The 23,093-nt window shown below is 40.0% G+C and overlaps 1 protein-coding gene across 1 annotated transcript in view; it reads right to left on the bottom strand.

Annotated features, from left to right (window-relative positions):
- STK32A (serine/threonine kinase 32A) overlaps nucleotides 1-23,093 on the bottom strand; it is a 154,710-nt gene that overhangs the window by 28,852 nt on the left and 102,765 nt on the right. Inside the window, exons 6-7 of the mRNA XM_049858564.1 lie at nucleotides 13,937-14,026; nucleotides 6,687-6,784 (exon numbers count right to left, since the gene is read on the bottom strand). Coding sequence (XP_049714521.1) covers nucleotides 6,687-6,784; nucleotides 13,937-14,026 — 188 coding nt within the window. The remainder of the gene's footprint in view (nucleotides 1-6,686; nucleotides 6,785-13,936; nucleotides 14,027-23,093) is intronic.

Genomic DNA, 23,093 nt, shown 5'->3' with positions numbered 1-23,093 from the left:
GAGCTAAATCATTTGTCTCAGTAATGGTATAATGGACATAATCCACATAACTGAATATCAGAAGGGGAATGCTAGGTGCCTTACCACCATTATCAGTGTTTAGCGACGGTTTCCTAGCCAAAGCTCACTGTGGTTAACACCAGGTGATTCATTCCATGTGTACCATTAAAAGTTGGGACAGGGGCGGGTTTGACATACTCAAGCTTCCGGGGTTAGATGCCTATGTACATGCAGTTTTTCTACTTTCCTTCAATTCATTGCGGCATCTAAATCTACTGTTTCTTGGCTATCTAGAAACCAAATGATTTCATAAACTTGATTAATGCCACTGATATTTGATAAATGGTAAATATCACACACAATTGGTTTAATTTTTTCCCCCCATTTCCTTTGGAAGGTCAAATGACTGAACTTAACATTTAAAAAAACGTGGCCTTTCAAGTTATTAAAAATTGTCTAAATGCCTTTTGGTTTATATAATTACTTATTTTTCTAGTTCTCGATTTTAAATTTTATGTTAATTCATCAACTAACAGAATGGTATATTTACTTATTTATCAAGTATTTATCGAATGCCTAGTATGTTCCTGCACCTCTGGTAGGCACTGGGGATAGAACAAAGAGCAAGGTAGACATGATTTCTGTGTTAGTAAATCAGTTACCATCAAATCGGTCCCGACTAATGGCGACCTCATGTGTGACAGAGTGGAACTGTGCTCCATAGGGTTTTTAAGAGCTGATTTTTCTGAAGTAGATCTCCAGACCTTTCTTCCGAGGTGCCTCTAGGTGGACTTGAATCTCCAATCTTTCAGTTAGCAGCCAAGCACACTAATCTTTTGCACCACCCAGGAACTCCTTTTACGCTGGCAGAGCCTATAATTTACTTAGGGAAATACACGAATAGTCATATAGACTACACACACACACACACACACACACACACACACTACATTCAAATGAATGGGGTATGTGCTAAAAAGAAATATTACAGTGTGCAATGATAGGGTATATCAAATAATTCTGAGGTAGCATATAAACTGAGTGAAAATATAAAGAACGGACAAGTTAGAAAAGGCAAAATATTAGAAGGGAACAAATGAGGTATTGTATAGGGTTGCTATGAGTTGGAATCGACTCGACAGCAGTGGGTTTGGTTTGGTTTTTTTTGGTAGTGATAATCATATTTCAGAGTACAAAGCAAAAACATTTCGGCTAAGCCTGTACTATTAGTGCAAAAACTATGTGCCTTTCAAAGATTCCTATGTGGCGCCAAAAATTTGTGCTCTACTGTTAACTTAAAGTTTCTTGGTTCGAACCCACCAAGCAGTACTGTGAAAGAAAAGGCTGGGTTATCTCCTTCCATAAGGATTACAGCCAAGAAAACCCTATAAGGCAGTTCCACTGCGTAACACATGGGGTTACCGTGAGCTGGAACCAAGTCTACAGCAACCACCACCTACAATAACTGTACCTTAATAAGCTAAATATGCACAAATACTACAAAACTATAAAGACACGGACCTTGCAATAGAATAGCTGGGAGACAGAGAAATGACAAAGCAGGCAAGTGGCAAAGGGACACATTCGTCAAGGCAACAATCAAGTTGACGAAGCAAGGGGATGTTTTCAACCACATTTTCTCTTGGAGGCATATATTTTTCTGTAAATAAGAATTTGTAAATGAAGATGAAATTATCGTTCAGCACCCTTCGGCTGTGGGTTTGTTGTGCTGACACTTGTAGTTAAGTGCTGACTTCATCTTCCTCAGATATGCTATATTTGGAAACATAATTGCATACAGTCTAGTTGGTGATTCTTTCCTAAAATGTGTCAAAGTTAAGTTGTAGCATCTCATTCCTCTATTCGTTTAGTATCTTTTATTATGAACTATTAAAAATTAAATATTGTGAGTAATACAAAACTAAGGCATGGATTTTGCCTTTATTAAATTCACAGTCTAAAAATATAGAAGATATAAACCATAAAATATCTAACCAAACCTGTCGCTGCGGAGTGACTGCTGATGTACAGTGACCCTGCAGGACAGAGAGGAACTGCCCCATACACAGGGCTTCCAAGGAGCGGCTGGCAGATTTGAACTCTCAATACTTTGGTTAGCTGGTGAGCTCTTAACTGCTACACCACCAGGGCTCCCTAAAATGTCTGTATAGCCCCCAAATAACACGGATCAAATCCCAAACACAGAAAATAGATTTAGATGTTCTGATCTCGAAAGCCACACATTGTATCTTATTAAGTGAGGGGAAAAAAAACTCTCAAAAGAAGGTGAAACTTAATCCTGTTTTTGCTACAACAATAATAATTATGTGGATATAGACAGACACACACACACGATTATCCTTGTAAGAGAAGGAGAAAAGGTTTGGAACTGAATACAGCAAACTGGTAATTCTAGGAGGTGGAACTGGAAGGTCAAAGGGGGAATTTATTTCTTAATTGAAATATTTCCTTGCCTTGTGAATTATGGGTGATTTTTATTTCACTTTTGTTCTTTTCTATATTTTTCAATTATTTTAAGTTATGAAGGTTTATAAGAGAGAGAAGTGCATAAATGTTTGGAAGAGATACAGATCCTCTCTCTGGAAGGATTAGAGAAAGTTTCTTTACAGGAAGTGGCATTTTATGATGGTCATAAAGAATGGGTGAGACTTGGATAGGAAGAGACCTGTAGAAAGCTTGTCCCCATGAAGGGTTGTCAAACGAAATTTGGGATAGCCACACATTGGATGAAAGATTCTGAAAAGCCCTGCGGTCAAGACACATCTTTAACTTTATTCAAACCCAATTTAGCAATTTCCAAAGATATCTGGGAGTCCCTGGGTGGTGCAAACCTCAACTGCTAACCAAAAGATGGGAGATTTGACTCCACCCAGAGGTACCACCAAAGAAAGGCCTGGCGATCTACTTCTGAAAAACCAGCCTTTGAAAATTGTATGGAGCTCAGTTCTATTCTACTCTGACACATGGATTTGTCATGAGTCAGAATCGACTTGAAAGCAACTTTTTTTAAACTTATTCAAAGAGTCTTTTTTTTTTTTTCTTGTAAAGAATACCAGGGCTTACCTTGGGAAATATCTTTATAGGCAAAGGAGCAAGAAATAAAGCACAAGGAGGCTGAGAAAAGGAGGAAGTCTACAGAGGCCCAAGTGAGTTCATGAAGGCATAGGACTGGAAAGGTTAACCTGATTGTAAAGGGCAAAGAACGCCAAGCAAAGAAGTCTGAAGGGTAAGGGTTTGCGTGTGTGTGAGAGTGTGTGTGTGTGTGTGTGTGTGTGTGTGTGTGTGTGAATATGTTAAGCACTGGGGAGCCACAGCATTATTTTGAGGTCATATCTGTGCTTTAGAGAAATGAATCTGATACAGTGACACATGAGATCACAGGGCACTATAATAGAAGCAAAATAATATGGGAGGAGAAAATATAAACTTCCAGGCAGGTAAGACCTCTTCTAGATGGGTGATACTCAAATACAGTGCTGAGTAGGGGGAGGGCGTGTTTCAGGAAAATAGGCAGCTGCTTCTGTTTTTCAACTCACTACTCAGGTTTTGTTTTGTTTAGTGCTGTCAACTCGGATTTTCAAGTCATAGGTACGCAGTGTGACAGAGCACAGCAACCCCTTAGGGTTTTCTAGGCTGTAATCTTATGGGAACAGATTGCCAGGTCTTTTCTCCTGTATAGCCACTGGGTGGGTTTGAGCCATCAACCTTTTGTTTACTAGCCAAGCACTTAATCATTGTACCATGAGGCCTTTTCTTGTTTTGCTAAGTATATTATAAAGATGAAGGAAGATGATAGCTCTGAGCTATAGAAGAGGGCCAGAAAGAACAAGAGTGGTGAGAAAGCGGGCTGGGAGAAGAACTTGGGGGTAAGATGGGAAAAAGAGAAATGTGTCTACTGTCAGATGTTGTTTTTAGCTGATACAGAGTCAGCCAATGACTCACGATGAGCCCAGGCACAATGGAAGGAAATGCTGCCTGGTCCTGCATCATCCCCATGATTAGTTGCAGATTGGGCCATTGTGCTCTGTGGGGTTTTAATTGGTTGGTTTTCCAAAGTAGATCACCACGCCTTTCTTCCTAGTCTGTCTTAGTTTGGAAGTTCCAGTGAAACCAATTCAGCAACACATAAGCCTCTATTGACAGAAAGGTGGTCACTGTGTATGAGAGACATTGGAGATAAATGATGTGAATTCTCTTCCCCATTTTCCTATATAATCATCAGTATCATATTCAGTTTAAAAAAAAAAATATTTTATTGTGTTTTAGGTTAAAGTTTAGACAGCAAATTAGATTCCCGTTGAACAATTCATATACAAGTTGTTCTGTGACACTGTTTACAATCCCCACAATGTGCTAACACTCTCACCATTTCCACCCAGCCTCCCCCGTTTCCATCCATCCAGTTTCCCCATCCCTCCTTGACTTCTCATCTTTGCTTTTGGGTAAACGTTGACTATTTGGTCTCATATCCTTGATTGTTTGAAGGAGCCACATTCTTCATGGATAGTGTTGTTTATTTTATAGGCCAATCTACTATTTGGCTGAAAGGTGACCTCTGGGAGTGGCTTCAGTCCAGGTTAAAAAGGTATCTTAGAGCAATAGTCTCAGGGGTTCCTCTAGTCTCTATCAGCCCAGTAAGTCTGGTCTTTTTTTTTTTAATGAATTTGAGTTTTGTTCTACATTTTTCTCCCATTCTAACCAGGACCTTCTACTGTGTACCTGGTCAGAATGGTTGGTGGTGGTAGCTGGGCACCATCTAGTTCTTCTGGTCTCAGGCTAGAAGAGGCTGTGGTTTGTGCAGGCCATTAGTCCTGTGGACTAATTTCTTCCTTGAGTCTTTGATTTCCTTCAATCCTCTTTGACCCAACCAGGAAAAAACCAATAGTTGTATCTTAGATGGCTGTTCACAATCTTTTAAGACCCAGGACACTACTCACAACCTAGTGTATAGAATATTATCGTTTTGAACTAAGTTATGCCAATTGACTTAGTTGTCCCACAAAACTATGGTCCTGAGCCTGCAAACCCATTCAATCAATCCCACGAGGTGTTTGGATATGTCTAGGAAGTATCTCTAACTGTGCCCCCTATGTGCTTTATGGTATGTATAAATATATATGCAACACATACAATCATGTATATACATACGCCCACAAGTATGCCTATACATGCACATGCATGTACTCCCATTTGCCCTCCTATACCCATACAGCATACATATCTACCTATGTAACCATTCACATATTTTTTGCTTGTCACTGCTGTTGTTGCAAGATTGTATATGGTATACATTTACCATAGTTGTCTTTTATTCTTGTGTACTACTCAGTGTCTTCATTTACCTTGGTCAAGTTGTGCTGACTTTCCCCATATTGTGTATTGCCCTTCCCATCACCAGAATTATCACGTCTTTTTTTTTTTCCACTATCTAGTTATCCAGTTCTTTTTCACTAGATTTCTTTAGAAAATGGGACAAAGCTCACCAGAAGATGGAAACAGGTAAGAGCTGAGGTCTGCCCATGGAGTAGCTACATATCAGGCTTACAAAAGTATTCCTCTTTTCATTAATTTGAATTACTCGTCAAAATTTGAATATGCTTAAGAATATTGTTATGACAACCTCCTCAGGGAAGAGAGAAATAAAAACCATGAACAAATTAGTGTTTAGGTGTGAAATGCATTCTCTGGAGTAAATAAAACATATACAATTATGAGATATACCCTTTGATTGTTTCAGAATCACTCATCTTTACTTTCATGAGCAAGATAAAACCATTGTGCCATGATGAAACAGCCCCAACTTCTAGCAATTGTTATCATAAGTGAATAACCCAATTAGTTGTTTGATGGCACTTTTAATGTAGAAATCCCGGTGAGGAACTAGGGACCAATGAGGAGGACTATTGACAGAAGTAGAAAGAAATGATTTCAGAACACTGGGACAGCTGCAGTAGGTGAATGATGACTTGAGATCCAATTCCTGAGCTCCGTGGATTGATATAGTCAGGGTAGAGTGGGCCTCAGACCCTCGGTCTTAGAGGAATTACTGATTGCATCCATCGCCAGCACACTGAGAGCATACAACCTTAGGGGAATATTTAATACTAAAATAGTTTGCTAAAATTGTGCAAAATACGTCTCATCATATTTGTTTTATTTTCTAAGAAAAAAAAGTTTCTTTAATTCAGGAAACGTTTCCTTTAAAAGAAAACTACTGTAATTTGCCAGTGAAGCCAGAAGGTAGGAGCCAATGACAGATAAGAATCCAACAAGACAGGGCATGAATTATGTTATATTAATAGTTCACACTCACCTTGCTGAGGTGTGTCTGAATTGGAGTTCTAGATCATGACTGCAAAAGCACTTCCTTTATACAAATACATTTATGCAAGATGAGGTGTACTCATCTCCCCAGTTTATAATATCTATATTATTCATTCAGTTTTCTTTATCTGCTTAATTTAATGTTAATTCACATGCCTGGTCCCATATAGTGACACTGAATTAATCTATGCAGAAATTTCAAGGGATTTTATCAGCATCACCTGGCACAGCTGCTTTCAGCTGTCATACAAAATATTTGGTTCTTAGCAAATAATCCATTCTGTCATTCTAAAATGGAACTTGTTGAAGAGTAACCAAAGAGAAATGCAATTTTACCATACCCGGCCTCTCAACAGCTCATATGCCGTCACACCCAGGGACCACCAGTCAACAGCAAAGGAATAGCCTGCTTCTCTTCTGAAGTTGAACATCTCGGGTGCTGAAAACACAGAAATATTAGGTCAGCTTTACTCCTCAAGACATTAACAAATCTATTTTCCCAATATGTGCCCCTAAAGGAGAATTGCCAAGGTAAAGGTCATAAACACTTCTATGGTTGTTTATCAACCATTGCTAGATTGCTTACAGCAGGCTAAAATTTCTAATTTCCTAATCTCTCTCAGTAGCCTCCTTCATCAACCAACACACTCACACATGCACAGGTCTCCATGGAAAAATTCTTATTTAGGTCAATATTCTTAGACCCTAACACAAATTCGGTCCCATCAGGCCCACGGATGCTGCTGACCCTGAAATTGAGAAGGTTGAGATGTTATATGTTGTTTTGATTTGGAAAGTTTGTGCTAAAAGTTCTAAATTTATATTATGGTTGCAAACAACACTCACAAATTGGCGTGGTATACATTGGATTGGCTCTCCATCTCTGAGTCACCTGGAAGAACCAGGGCGGCACCTGCAGCACCCTACTGGGGTGAGGAAGGGAGAGGAGAGGGAGTGGGCTTTTTGGGAAATATGAAGCTTTACAACAACTGTGGGGCATTTACACTTTATAACCAGAGTTCCTTCAACTGACTCAAATGGAAAGCAGAGCTACAAGTCAATTATACCCCCAGACATAGCCCCCCATTTATGTATTCTCTAAGCACTTTGACACAGCGTCTTCAATAGAACCTTCTACCTGCCCTTCCAAGCTCATTCCCGACTTCTAAGAGGTGTAATAAGGGAGGAAGAAGCACAAAGCAAGGGTAGGTATCCTGTCACTACATTCTTAGTATCTACTATAGAAGCTGGCACTCTGAGTCACTTGACAGAAATTTGTTGAATGAATGAACAAATAAATCAATTAACCAAGCAAAGGGTTGTGACCATTAGCTCTGGAGCCACACTGTCTGGGTTTAAATCCTGCCTTTTACCACTTACTGTGATTGGCTAACGAGACACTTGGCTGAGCCTGAGAATCCTCAGCAAAGTCAGAACAATAAGGAGATCTTAATGCAGTTGAGAAATTAAATGAGATAATGCATGCCAAAATCTCAAAGTAACACTTAGTTGATGACAAGCTTCTGTAGAAAGGTGCTGGCTCTGGACAAAGGACATTGGGATGATAACTGACCGCACACACAAGCTTGCATGCAGAATACAAATCTGTGAACTGCCCAGGGTGTCAAGTTCTTTCTAAGAAAAATGCTGTGGACATTAGAGAGGTAGAAATGTTGACATTCCAATACCCAGGACTGACCCTGACTCTCAGAGCCTGCTATAGTAGGACTAAGCATGTCTCATTCCCTACTGAAGTCTCCTTTCCTGCCTCACTGCATCCTTCCTGTGAGTCTCAGCTCCCAGTGCAGTTTGGGAGATAACAGCCCTGACTTCACCTTACTCTACAGGTTGGATGGGATGGACTACGCTTAGGCTTTCCCTTATTGCTATCTCACTGCAAGTCATGTCATATAGTCCTCCAGGGTTTCACCACACCAAAGAGAGAAAGAAACATAAAAAGATATTCAGCTATTTACTAACTTCATATTAACTAATCCTTCGATTTTTGCCAAACTAGTGAGTGTATAATAGTATTTCATTGTGGTTGAAATAGGCATTCCACTCATCACTAAAGAGCTTGACCACTTTTAAGATATTTAGGGACTACTTTGATTTCCATTACTTGGTTTTCAGATTTTTAAAAAACTGGACAGTAGATTCTGGTCAGGATGTAAAGAAAGGATCTCATAACTATTCTATAAATTTAATGTAATAGAAAATTTTCAAGAAACTACAAAAATGATTCTAAAATTCATGTACATAAAGAAAAAACACATGCAAATAATGAAGGTCCTTTTCTGAAAAAGAATAAGAGAGACTTGCATATTCATGTATTAAACTACATTATAAAACTACAATAATTAAGGTTCGAAAGCACGAGAATATAGATGCTAGTACATGCAGGCATTTAATTTATGGTGAACTTATTTCAGACCAGCATGGAAAGGGTCATATTCAATACAGAGTTCCAGAACATTTATTTAATAATCTAACAAAAAATAAAGTTAGATTCTTAACACGTATCTTTAGTAAAAATGAACTGCATTTGGCCTAAGTAAAAAATGAAACCACAGCAATAATGAATTATGTAAATATATGTAAAATTTGAAGGTTAAAAGGTCTTGCTAAGCCCAGCACCAAAGGTAGAAACCATAAAGTAAAGAGACTAATGATTTGATTGGATGGTGTCAAAAAATAGTTCTTCATGTCAAAAAGTACCATAAAAGCAAAAGTTGACTAAAATTTGGTTTATATTTGTAACAAATATAATACCACCCATCCAGTGCCATCGAGTTGATTCCGACTCATAGCGACCCTATAGGACAGAGTAGAACTGCCCCATAGAGTTTCCAAGGAGCGCCTAGCAGATTTGAACTGCCGGCCCTTTGGTTAGCAGCCATAGCAGTTAACCACTATGCCACCAGGTTTTCCACAAATATAATACACAAGGATTTAATATTCTTAACATATAAAGGGCAACAATTCTTTATATAATCAATAAGAATTATCTCAGTAGGAAAAATATTAACAGTTTAATAGAAAAAATGAGCAAAGAATATCACCAGGCAAATTACAAAAGAAGAAATCAAAGAAACGAAATTTTAGTGTCAGGACGAGCTATCTTCTTTAGTTATCTTCTTGAGAAGATTAAAGATATTGATAATGCAACACTGATAATGAATTAGGGAAGTGAATCTCCTCAGATACCTTGAGAGACAGTGTGAGCAGAAGTCAATAGGAACTTCAAGAAGGAAATGCATTAGCATATGTACCATTCGATCAAGAATTCATTTAATAGGGATTTACTACAAGGAAATGATTAAGCTGCAGGCCATAATTTTGGTATAAGGATTCTCATTACAAATTTATTCATATTATAAAATTGGAAACCACTTGATGTTCAACAATATAGAATTGATTAAGCAAGGTTTTATGTATCCCTGTAATTGTACAAAGATTTTTAAAGGTCATCTGATCTTTAAAAATAATAGACAGCTTCTGGATATGGAGATAAATGAGCAGTGTGAGATATTCATTTTGTAATAAAACAAGAAACATTTCCACAGATTGGCCTGCCTAGGTTGGTTACCACTTAAGAACTGTAAATAAAAATATCTTGGTGAAATAAAGTCTCTCTTTCCAGGAGAAGCTTGATTTCTGAAGTCAGAACTGGGTTTAAACCTAGGCTTTGTTAATTATTAGCCGTGGGCAAATTACTTAGCTTTTGATTTCCCTCACTGTAAAATGGTGATAATCATAGTCTGCATCATAGGATTGTTGAGCAAAATAAATGAGTAAATGAATATAAAACACTTAACACATCATCTGGTACACAGAAAGCCTCCGATAAATATTAGTAATTGTTAATTATAAGGTGAGGGCCAGGAGGCACACAGAGTTTTGTTTAGATTTCAATTTCCTAGTTCTATGTTGTTGTGAAAAGACTAAAAATACCCATTTCAAAAAGAATCAGATTACACAGATATTGTATTTAAAACCACTGGGGAGAGGAAAAGAAAGGTGGCCTCACTTCCCTTCTCTCACCATGGAAACCAGCCCTAGAAAACCCAGATGCACATTTTCTGATTTGGCTCCAAGAAGACAGCCCTTAATATGGAAACCCAGGAAACCTGGGGAATAAACTCATCAGGCCAGCAGGCTCTGATATCCCTTTTTATCAGTGGTGTACCATGGATTTTATGCAGAAAATAGGCTGAATTATATGTGTCCATTATTTCAGAAGTGACAGAAGAGGTTTATCCACCCCCACCCACCCATCCAATGGTAATTGGTAGCTCTGGAATTTGCAGTTGTTCAAATATCCTATAAAGTCAGTCTATTTTGTCCCATAGGAGATTTCTCTTGGCAATTAAGGTAGCCCTGCAGGCAGGGGTTCACTTTCCCTCCCTCTCTCTCTTTAGTTACATGAGGAAGAGAATGAAATATTAAAAGAAAGCGGCATTGCTCTTGCCCTTGATTTTAAGTTCGAATCTTTTGCCTGTGAGTTACTCTGACCATATCTAACGGATCCAAGTCATGGCACCCTGACTTAATCTCACCAGTTTGACCAGTATCATCACCTGCTTCAAGTATCTCAAGTCGTCAGGGTAGAAGCATGAATAGTTTTTATTCTTCCATCATCTGCCGGCAGCTGTGCTGGGTCTAACTTCTTTTTTTTTTGCTGGGTGGCAGGCTCCCTTCATGAGAGCTCAGGTTAATCTCCTAATAGCCTTTAATCCCTTTTCTTTATTAAAATATTGACTTTAGATACTTGAAAAATTCAGTCCTGTGAAGTTGAAAACTAATTTCATACCTGAGTCAAAGCTGTCCCCCTTCCAAAGACTGGATTCAGCCACCTTGGTATGGAGGTGGGGGTCTGATGTGGCTGTCACTAACCTCCTTCTCCCTTTTCATAGAAAGGGCCCGCTAATGTTAGGACATGGAGGACAGATAGCTGAGATAGCAATCTTAACGTAAATGCCCCTGCCTGTGCTCCAGGGTGAAGGTGGTGATCTGTCTCTATTGCTTCTAATAGTTGATATAGCCTATGGCCTGCAGCAGATTCCCAACTCTGGCTGCATGTGAGAATTACCTGAAGAGCTTTTCACCCACCCTAAGCCCATCCCCTGGAGTCCCTGGGTAGCGAAAATAGTTAACACTGCTAACCGAAAGGTTGGAAGTTCAACTCCCCAGAGGTACTTCAGAAGAAAGGCCTGACAATCTACTTCCAAAAAATTAGCCATTGAAAACTCTGTGGAGCATAGTTCTACTCTGACACACATAGGGTCACCATGGATCGGAATCAATTTGTCCACAACTGGTATAAGCCCACCCTCAGAGATTCTGATATAATTGGGCTCCACTGGGACTGTGGCGTCTCCATTAAACAATGCTGATACAAAAGCCTCCCTCCCTCCAGGCTGCAACCTAGAGTACCAGAGGGGCCCTTATTAAGGTGGACCATATCCCCTGGTGGATACTACCCCCTTCCACCCCCTATTGCATTTCTTTGACTTCCACTGCCATTGTTCCCAGCAAGGCTTGTTCTCCAGCTCATTAACCCTCTCCAGCCAATTGTGTCTATTATCTCAAGAGCCAGTCAGCAAATCCAGGAACTAAACAGGCATCCAACTAAGAATGAAACGCAGGTACTCCTTCTTGCAGTTACCCCAGACTTCACAGATGATTCTCTTCAGACCTGACTCACCTGCTTTCAGGAAGAGCAGAGACGAGTGGAACAAGTCTCTCTTCTTGAATACAATATGCTCTCCAAAGGCAACAGTTTGCCCACTGTATTTCTGGGGTGGATGGGAGGTAGGGCTAGTTCTGCTGGAATTGTATCTACACAGAGATGGCTGACTCCAACTAGTGGACCTAGAATTTGTAGTTAATTTGTGACTGTTTACAAGGCTTAGCTGACACTCATGGCACCGAACCCTATCCTTTTAGTCACCCACAGGTAAATTTTGAATCTTCAGGCAAAATCCAGTTCCTCATCTCACTATAAGTAAGATTATAGCAAAGTCATTTACCCTTTCTGAGACTGAAATTTGTTTTTGAAAAGGAGAACTCATGGGATTGTTGTAGCAAGAAAACTAAAACTAAAATCTAAATGAAAAGGGACTTTGTAAACAGTGTAGACCTAAGTATGTAAGGCAGTATTATGTAAATAATGGTCATAATAATACTTTTGTCACTTATTACCATCCTATTATTTTCTATGTCTTACTTGGTTCTATCTTCTATCTCTTTCCACTAGAATGTAAGTTTCATGACATGGAGACCTTGTCTATTTTGCTCAATATTGGGGTACCAGTGCCTCAAACAGTGCTGAGCACACGCAGGCAATTATAGATATTAATTGAATTAATTAATACTCTTTGTTGGGACATGAGAAGAACCTGTCTCAATCAGCTCATAAAAACTAGCTGCTAAAAAAAAATAAGGAAAAAAAAAAAACTAGCTGTTAAGGCTGCTTATGCACAAACCTCATCGGATTTGTTTTCTTCATTGGTAGGTTTAGGGTCATAGTTTTGAGGGATATTACAATCAATTGGCCTAACACTATTTCTCAGTACTTCTGTTCTACCTCTTAGTTCATTGCGCAGTAACTGGGGTCTTAAGAGCTAGCAAGCAGCCCTCTAAGGTACTATTGATCTCCATTCGCCTGAAGCAATAGAAAAAGAATCAGGGATCTTAGGAGGAAACAGAATGTGTGTCTGGTTGCCTCCATGAACAAACAACTGCTTCCTTTGCCATGAGGCTGGAAGAACTGGATAATGTCTGGCTACCATTACTGAACATTTTGATCAGAGATTCTATAGAAGAATTCTGATCAAAAGGGGTAAAAATATAGAACAGAATGTTAAATTCTCAGTGGACTCCAGACTTTCTGGAGCCCTTGAGGCTGGATGAGCCCCTGAAACTATTGTCTTGAGATAAGCTTTAAACCTTAAACCTTAAACCAAAACTATTCCCTGGAGTCTTCTTTGAACAACAACAACAAAAACTTAATAAAGTATGTTTGCTTTGAGCATTGTGCTCTTTTAAAGAATTGTCTGCATGAGATTAAACTGATGCTGGTAACTCAAAAGGTTGGATGGGAAGCTCAGGGGACAGTACGTTTAAGAAAATGGTGGTGGAATAATTTGAAAAAGGATAGTGAGACTTGTAGTACGACTTGAAGAATATAACCAAGGTCACTGAATTGTACACATAGAAACCATTGAAATAGGGTCTCTTTGACTATATATACTTTCACCAAAATTAAAAAAAAATTTTTTTAAAGCATTTTAAAAATGTAGTTTAAGGTTCTCCTGAGTAAAGATTACCCTGGATGCTTATTAAAGTGGACAATCCTGAGGCTCACTTCAGACCCATGAAATCTTAAGATCCCCAGGTAAAGACTGAGAGAAACTTGTCATTTCTAGCTGCAAATCTCTACAGATGCTTTAACCTGTAATTAGTGGTGTCCTAAATGGGATTGCCATAAGTTAGTTGGAGGTTAACTTGGTGGTCACTAACAACAACAAAGGAATAAAAAAATAAAAGCATTTCTCTTAGTAACTGCAATGGCCTACTCAGCCCATACCCATGTAAGGCTTGGTGCCAGCCATGGTGGTGATCCGCATCTCCCCGGGTAGCATTGCTGCAATGTTGAAGTCGGTGATATGCACATGCCCTGAAGAGAAAGGAATCACAGAGAACAGTAAGTCTCATTCAACCCAGTGATACAACCATGCTTCTAATCAAAAGCAACTGGGAGCTTACTTTATTAAGTCTTGTTGCCATTTGCAATTAGATACAGGTAGTAAAAGCTCAATCATTCTTTTTCCAAGGCTACTGTGGCCTCAAACCTGAAACCCTCTAGCAGCAGAAACTTGATATGCAAATTTCTAGTTGGACCTCAGCAAGTGTTAAACTTAGTGGTTAAGAGCTTCTACTCTGGTCATTTTACCTAGGTGGTTTTTGTCTGTTGGAGACATTTTAGGTTGGTTTAGCCTGTGTATACCAAGGGGGAGGCAGCCATCAGCTATTCAGAGTATCAGATCACCAAGAATTTCTTATGGGATCATGTTTTTAAAACAATAAAGAAATAAATGTTGTTACTATAAAGTTGGCACTAATGTGGATACATACCATATTTTTATGCAAATAACATGCACCTTCTACGTTTGTTTGCCAACTGTGTCCTCCCTCTGCGAGGTATTTTCAAAAGCACAGCTGAAAAAAAAAATTGGCATAGTGGCACTTATGAAAATACCTTGGGGGGCGAGGGCATGGTTGGCAAATAAATGTAGAAAAAAAAAATGTAGAAGGCACGTGTTATTTGCATAAAAATATAGTATAGTTATTTCTTTGCCAAGGAAGAGTGCTTTTATTGTCCCTGGTTTTCTGAAATACCATTAATAATTTTTTGTAATTGTTATCAAGGGAAAGCAGGGAGAAAAAAGAAACAGCTTTTATTTTTCCTGAGACTGGAGAAAGAAAGGGTACTAGACTCGGTGTCAGAAGTCCAGGTATTATGGTTAGTCTTTATGTGCCAACGTGGCTAGGCTATGTTGCCGTTGTTGCTAGCTGCTGTTGAGTTGGCCCCAAATTCATGGTGGCTCGATGCACAATGGAAAGAACTACTGCTTGATCCTGCACCATCCCTATGCCCATGACAGGCTGCAGATTGCACAGTTCTGACTCACAGGGTTTTCATTGGCTGATTTTCAGAAGCAGCTGGCCAGGCCTTTCTTCCTAATCTGTCTTAGTCAGAAGCTCTGCTGAAACCTGTTCAGCATCATAGCATCACACAAGCCTCCACTGACAGACAGGTGGTGGCTGCACTTGAGGTGCATCGTCTGGGAATGAAAACAGGTCTCCCCCACGGAAGGTGAGAATTTGATCACTGAACCTCCAATGCCTCCGTCTAGACTAGGGTACTTAGTCATTTAATCAAACACTAATCTAGGTATCGTTTTGAAGCAATTTTATAGATGCGATTAACGTCTATAATCAGCTGACTTTAAGATTACCTTCAATAATGTGGGTGGACCCCACCAGATCAGTTGAAAGCTTTAAAAGCAAAAACTGAGGTTTCTCAAGGAAAAAGAAAATCTGCCTCAAAACTGCATCACCAGCTCCTGCCTAAGTTTCCATCCTGGAAGCCTATGTTTTAGATTTCAGAGTCAAAACTGCAACATCAACTCCTGCCTTAATTTTCAGCTGTCTGACCTGCCCTACAGACTTGGACTTGCCAGCAGGGATGGATTACCCAATAAACAAGGTATACATAGGCTTACTTGTGCTTACTGACTAATATGTAGTGCACAGTTTCACCTGATTTGCACAACATCAAAGGTCTGTGTGAGCGTGTGTGTGTCTCCAATTGGTTCTAGTTTTCTGGAGAAGCTTAACTAATACACCTGGGTTATGCCCTGAACTATGCCCCTAATTTACAATATGACTTCAAGTCCTTTTCCTCTGTTGAGCCTTAGTTTCCCCCTTATGGAAAGAGAAGGGCAGATGATCTCTAAAGTCCCTCGCAGCTCTGACACTCATGACAATATAGTGCCGGTCTAACACTTAAGTTAGGCAAGGAACACACTCTACAAAGTGCTTTAGGGTGCTTTCATTTACAGCTGAAAGGAACAAAAGGGCAATATCAGAGCTCAAGCAGACAAGCCTGTTACGTTAGCTGTTGGCAGGAAAGCTATCTGGCCTTGATGTGTTGGCATTTCCATTTACACGCTTCTGTGGTTTTGATGTGTTGTGGTTGTAACTGGAAGGAAGTCATCAGATTCTTTTCCCATCATTCAGAATCCCCACTCCCCATGCCAAACTTCACCGTCTGCCCCTGATAGCGCCCAGTCTGCTACTAAAGAGAAGGCTTACTGTCTTCAGCACCAGGGTTTTATTTTTTGCAGCAGTGTTTTGTTTTTGTTTATGCAATGACATTTTAATACAGTAAAAACAGAAATCATCCAGGTAAAAGTTAACGTGTCCTTGCCCAAATGGTACCAACAGATGCTTTCAGTAACTCATTATCATAGTATAGGTTTTCTCAGTTGTTTTTCTTTCTCCTCAGGGTTCTCATGCTCACAGCACTGGTCTGGAGTGGTGGTTTAAAGGCTTGGTACAAATTAGGTGAGCCTGGAGACCTTGTGGTTAAGGCCTTGTACTCTGGAGTCGGACTGCCTGGCTGAAAGCGGATTCTACCAGTAACTAGCTATGTTAGCTTGCAAAAGTTACTAATCCTGTCTGCAAAGTTAGGATAATAATAGTTGTCTTCTCATAAGGTTGTTGGGAAGATTAAATAAATAAGGAAGTGTTCAATTGATATATTATTATCAGAGACTACAAGTGTAGTTTTAAAAAATATGCATGCCTGGCCTTCCCCCTCCCGAGACTCCAATTCAGTAGGAATGGAGTAGGAGAGATGTCCCTGGGTGGTGTAAACAACGCGCTCAGCTGCTAACCAAAATGTTGGAGGGTTCAGTCCACCCAGAAGCACCTTAGAAGAAAGGCCTGGTGACCTACTTCTGAAAAATCAGCCATTGAAAACTCTATGGAGCACAGTTCTACTCTGACATATTCGGGGTCGCCATGAGTCAGGGTTGACTTGAGGGTAACCGGTACTGGTAGAAAAGCCAGGCAACTGTATCAAAACAACAATAACAAAACTCCACAGGTGATCCAGGTGAACAGCCAGACACACAACCCTCTACTTCATTCTGAGTTGATTTTCCAAACCAAATTAGTAGAGGTGTGTGTGGGGGGGGTATGTTTTAGAGCCATGTGGTTCTCTAAGTGTGGCCACTGGACCAGCAGCATCAGCATCACCTGGAAGCTTTCTAGAAATGCAAATTCTCAGGCAGCCCAGACCACTTGAAGCAGAAACTCTGGGGGTGGGGCCCAGCAACATATGTTTTAACAAGCCTTCCAAGTGATTCTGATATTCGGTGACGTTTGAGAACCACTGTTTTCAAAGAAGACCTGGTGTAGTAGAAGGTCCTGACTAAACATCTGTTGAATGCAGGTGAAAGAATGTTGAATTTGTATTTGTACAGTTCAATGGCACTTTGCATAACATTTTTAGGTAAAGTTTCTCCTTTGAAACTCATAGTAGTTCTGTGAGCTAGCTCCTATTTTCCAGACAGGGAAACCGAGGCTCAGTTATTTATTTCCTCGAGTTCACAGGGCTCTGAATTAGCAGAGCTGTAGTTAGGACCTAAAGAGCCCTGATGGGGCAGTAGTTAAGCACTCAGTTACTAACCAAAAAGTCAGCAGTTCAAACCCACCAGCTGCTCTGCAGGAGAAGGATATGGCAGTCTGCTTCTGTAAAGATTACAGCCTTGGAAATCCTATAGGGCAGTTCTAATCTGACCTATAAGGTCACTATGAGTTGGAACTGGCTCAGTGGCAAAGGGTTTGTTTTTTTTCCCTTTGGTAATTTGGATCTAATATTCAGTCCTAGGTATTTTCCAGGACCCCTTTGGTCCTGGAAACTTTTGTGCTGTATCACAAGACCAAATAGCTGAATAAGCTGAAACCACTACCTTCTGGTTGACTCAGTTTATTTCCCTGCCAGCTGCACAGCAAAGGACGGGGGAGAAGTGTTTGAGGGACAGGATCTACTGGAACCTCTAGCCTGGTGCCATAGAGCTAACAGTGACAGCAGAACCTCACAGAGCCATGGACACCAGTCCTAAGCCTCATTCCAGGCCCATGGTGCTGCCATGCTCTCCATCTGCTTGGCACGATTATCTATCTGCCGGGCTCCCTTTTGGGCTGGGACGATGAATCTGGGTGCTAGGTCAAACAGGGAGGGTTCAGTCGGCTGCTGATTGGCGGACACAGGAGTCGTCTTGGGAGCAACAGAGCTCTCTGACTTTTTCCCAGGGAACTCTTAGGGCAGAGCTTCTCAACCTCAGCACTACTGAGGACTTGGATGATTCTTTTTGTGGTAGCTGTCCTATGCCTCACAGGATGTTTTGTAGCATTTCTGGCCTTACCCACTATACGCCAATGGCATATCCTACCTAATGCCTGGAATCATGACAAACAAAAATGTCCCGTGCAGGGAGGGGGATAGTTAGGGCAAAATCATCCCCAGTTGAGGATGCCTTAGTACGAAGAGCCCTGGTAGCATAGTGGTTAAGTGTTTGGCTGCTAACCAAAAGGTAGGCAATTCGAATCCACCAGGCACTCCCTGGAAACCCTAAGGGGCAGTTCTACTCTGCCCTGTAGAGTTGCTATGAGTTGGAATCAACTTGATGGCGGTGGGTTTGGTTTTCGGTTTGCCTTAGTATGAAGTTGTTCAGGTATAAGGCTCAGAACATCCTAATTTAGCATCCCTAAGGGAAAATCTTTGTCTTCCTTTTCATCTCTGTCCCTTGAGACAGATGATCATATTAAAAATCTAAATTCATATTAAGATCATACTAAAAATCTGATGACATTATTGAGTTACTGAATTCAGTCCTCGTTGTTGTCATTATTTATACTCTTTCTCACTGTGTCTATGCTCAGATTAAGAATCTTTCTCAACATAGCACACCAGACACCATAACGGATCAGTTGGCACTGTCCCTGTTAACACTTTCCCCTACCCAGCCAAGTGTTTAGAGTATATGCACCACATTTCTCTGGGATGTTTGTTAAAAATGCGTATTCCTAGGCACTACTTTAAGGAGCCCTGGTGGTGCAATGGTTAAGTTCTTGGCTATAAACGGGAAGGTTAGCAGTTTGAGCCCATTCAGAACCTTCGTGGGAGAAAGACCTGGCAATCCACTCCTGTAAAGATTATAGCCTAGAAAACCCTATGGGGTAGTTCTACTTTGTCACATAGGGTTGTTGAGTCAAAAACGACCTAACAACAAAAGGGACTACTTGAGACTTAATAAATCTGATTATCTGGGGATGGGGTACAGTATTCTACTATATATCTGTGTGTCTTTCTCTCTATATATTTAGAGAGAGAGAGAGCCCTAGTGATGCAGTGGTTAAAGTAATCAACTGCTAATCAGTCTGCTTCCATAGAGATTTACCTCTTTGGAAACCCTAAGGACCTGATGGGAGCGGCATATAAGATATATATATATACATATTTGTGTGTGTATATATACATATATATACACATACGTGTGTGTGTATATACGTGTGTGTATATAGATATATAATATACACATATGGAAACCTTGGTGGCGTAGTGGTTAAGTGTTATGGCTGCTAACCAAGAGGTCGGCAGTTCGAATCCTCCAGGCACTCCTTGGAAACTCTAAGGGGCAGCTCTACTTTGTTCTATAGGGTCACTATGAGTTGGAATCAACTCGACCACAGTGGGTTTATATATATACGCATACACATATGATGTGTGTGTATATGTGTTTGCGTGTGTGTGTGTGTATATATATATATACACACATACGTACATATATGGAGCCCTGGCAGCACAGTGGATAAAGATCTTGGTTGCTAACCAGAAGGTTGGCAGTTCGAATCCACCAGTTACTCCTTGGGAAATCCTATGGGGCAGTTCTATTCTGTCCTGTAGGGTTGCTAGGAGTTGGAATCGACTCGATGGCAATGGGTTTGGTTTTTTGGTTTTATGTATATATATATACACACATACACACACACACACACACACTCTCCTCTGGATTTTGAGACCCACTTTGCGACTCCACAAGGGGGGGAGTTGTTAAGGTAGCCTGCTCAGTTCTTCCTCACTCACACTCTCAGGCTGAGTTTTCACCTTTCTCTTTTCCTTGTGTCTAGGGAAGATGTTAAGAAAACTAAATTTTAGATGATGCCGTAATTGTTATTTTTCTCTGATAGTCCAGGCAGACATTATTGTTCCTTTGGGTGCAACATTTTTTTTTTCCTGTGAATAATCTAAGAAAAACATAAAAATTCTAGACATTATGGAATTGATAGAGCTGGATGGGTATTTGCATTAGTAAAAAAATATATATATATATATGAAAATATATATCAAAACAGTCGATAATGGGCTTTTGCCCCATCCAAGTCCTAATGCCGTCTTGGGCCCTGAATTAGTAAATGAAACACTTGGTAAGAAGAGTAACAGATATATTCTACTTTAAAAACTTTTTTTTTTTTTAATGTCAAATTCTGATATCCAAGGAGTATTCATTCACACCATGGAAAGTGTCTCCACTCTACAAAAGGGTTTAGCTTCCATTAAATGCGAGTCTGTCCTGATGCATATGAATCAATATGAGCCAATATGAATAAAACTGTTTCCGCCTGTTATTGCATCTCTGAAACTGCCTCATCTAGTTGGTAAGATGGGTTGAGAATGGTGCTGAATTAAAGTCTCGGCAATGTGCTGTAATACACAGCTCATTTAGAGGGATGGGTGCAGAAGCCATGTCAAAATGATGGGCAGTTATCTTTCACAGTTATTAAAATCCCCACGCATGAGGCCCATGTGATGCCCTTCAGGGGAGAAATATTATAAATGTGGACACAGAAGACAAAGATTTCAGATATGAGCTCCACATGGAAAATCACACTTCCAAAGGCAGGCATTGATTTGTGGATCAGCTGATTCTCACAATAGCAACTCTATACAATGAGCTTGTGCTGGTGGGGGGCAGGCATATGGTAGCAGGAATTTATTCATTTAAAAATGCTTAATGATGGTCCCTGAGCAATGCTTGAGAGACATCATTTTTGCAGCATCTGAATAAACAGAAAGCCAATAACTTCAAAACAATTTTCCCCCTCTGGAAAGGGACCCCTAGAACAGTGTTTAGAGAGTGGCTCTCAATTCCATTTCATACAGACCGTACTTTCAAAGCAGCTTTTCCTTTATTACTTGCAGTCCTTCTCAAGTTGAGTTCAGGGTGGGAATACAACGTGGAAAAACCCCCTCTTAATTCATTGTCCAAACCAAAAAATCTTGGGAGTGAAAGGGGCATTATCAATAATACACTAGATGGTGGGTGTAAACTGGGATGACTGGTCACACTTCCTAAGCAACAGGGCCCCAGCCTCACCAACAAAAAATGCCCTGAAAATGGCCTTATCTTACTGCGCACATGAAGAAAAATCAGAATGGGCCATTCAAAGTGTAGTTGCCTGAGGAGCAAATGTTAAACAAAATTGTTTGAACCCCAGATCTAACAAGTAGACAAGCAAAATCTTTGGTATATCCCTTCTGGAATCAAAATAATACTTTTTAAAAGACAGGTAAGTGCCCAGTTTTTACAGAATCTATTTGATATAGAAAATAATGAAATTGTCAAGGATTTCGTTTACTTGGATCCATAATCAGCACCCGTGGAAGGAGCAGTCAAGAAATCAAATGACATACTGCATTTGGCAAATCTGCTGCAAAAGACCTCTTTAAAGCCTTAAGAAGAAAAGATGTCACTTTTAAGACTAAGGTGCGCCTGATTCAAGCCATGACATTTTCAATTGCCTTATATGCATGTGAAAACTGGACAATGAATAAGGAAGACTGAAGAAGAATTGATGCCTTTGAGTTATGGTGTTAGCGCAGAATGTTGAATATACCATAGACTGCCAGAAGAACGAACAAATTTGTCTTGGAACAAGTATAGCCAGAATGCTCCTTAGAAGTGAGGATGGTGAGGCTTTGTCTCACGTACTTTGGATTTGTTATCAGGAGGGACCAGTCCCTGGAGAACAACATCACGCTTGGTAGAGGGTCAGCAAAAAAGAGGAAGACCCTCAACGAGATGGATTGACACAGGGGCTGCAACAGTGAACTTGAGCGTAAGTATTGTAAGGATGGTGCAGAAATGGGCAGTGTTTTGTTCTGTTGTACATAGGGTCTCTATGAGTCGGAATTGACTCAATGGCACCCAACAACATCTGATATAGATTCAGTACATAGCTTATATGTACCAATCTGGACAAAGCCACATCATACAAAATGAGGCAGTCCTAGCTTCCTTCCCTAGGGAGGAAAGCCTCTACCACCTCATGGGAATCATACCAATATCTGACTTTCACTGAGTGATTTCTTTGGGGTAGAACCTGCATTAAGCACTTTATAGATGTTATGTCAGTCTTTATAATGACCCTAAGAAGTAGATACTTTTTGATCCCTGAATTAACTAAGATGCAAAGAAAGTTTAGATAAACTTGTCGAAACTCTCACAGCTAGTGAACAACAGAGTTGGGTTTTGAATGCAGGCAATCTGGTTCCAGAAATCACACTCTTAACTACTATGTAGATGTTGTTGTTAGGTGCCATTGAGTTAATTACTGGCCCCAGGTTACAGAGTGGAGCTGTCTCATAGGGTTTTCTAGGCTGTTATCTTTTTTTTTTTTTTTAATCTTTAAGGCAGCAAATTGCCAAGTCTTTCTTCTGCAGAGCTGCTGGGTGGGTTCAAACTGTCAATCCTTTGGTTAACAGCTGAGCACTTAACCTCTGTATCACATGGGCTGTTTTTTAACTACTGTATTACACAATTAAGCTTTCACAAGGGTAGTTTCCAAGGGTAATAATTGATTTCTTGATCTTTCTCATAATCTATAATCACCAGGGTTACCAAAAAAATGAGGAAGAAAAAGATGTTGAATGAAAGAGATATATCATAAGATGAAGGCACTTCTAAGACCTAATATTAAAATACTAGTACCTAAATGGAGTCATTGGGTGGTGCAAATATTTAAGAAGTTAAGCTACTAAATGAAAGGTTGGAAGTTCAAGTCCAAAGAAAGGCCTGGTGATCAACTTCTGAAAAATTAGCCATTGAAAA

The sequence above is a fragment of the Elephas maximus genome, chromosome 2 (assembly GCF_024166365.1).
Source record: "Elephas maximus indicus isolate mEleMax1 chromosome 2, mEleMax1 primary haplotype, whole genome shotgun sequence".
NCBI classification, from domain to species: Eukaryota; Metazoa; Chordata; class Mammalia; order Proboscidea; family Elephantidae; genus Elephas; species Elephas maximus.
Note: the sequence above shows the minus strand (reverse complement) of the source record. Positions and strands in the feature narration are given on the sequence as shown.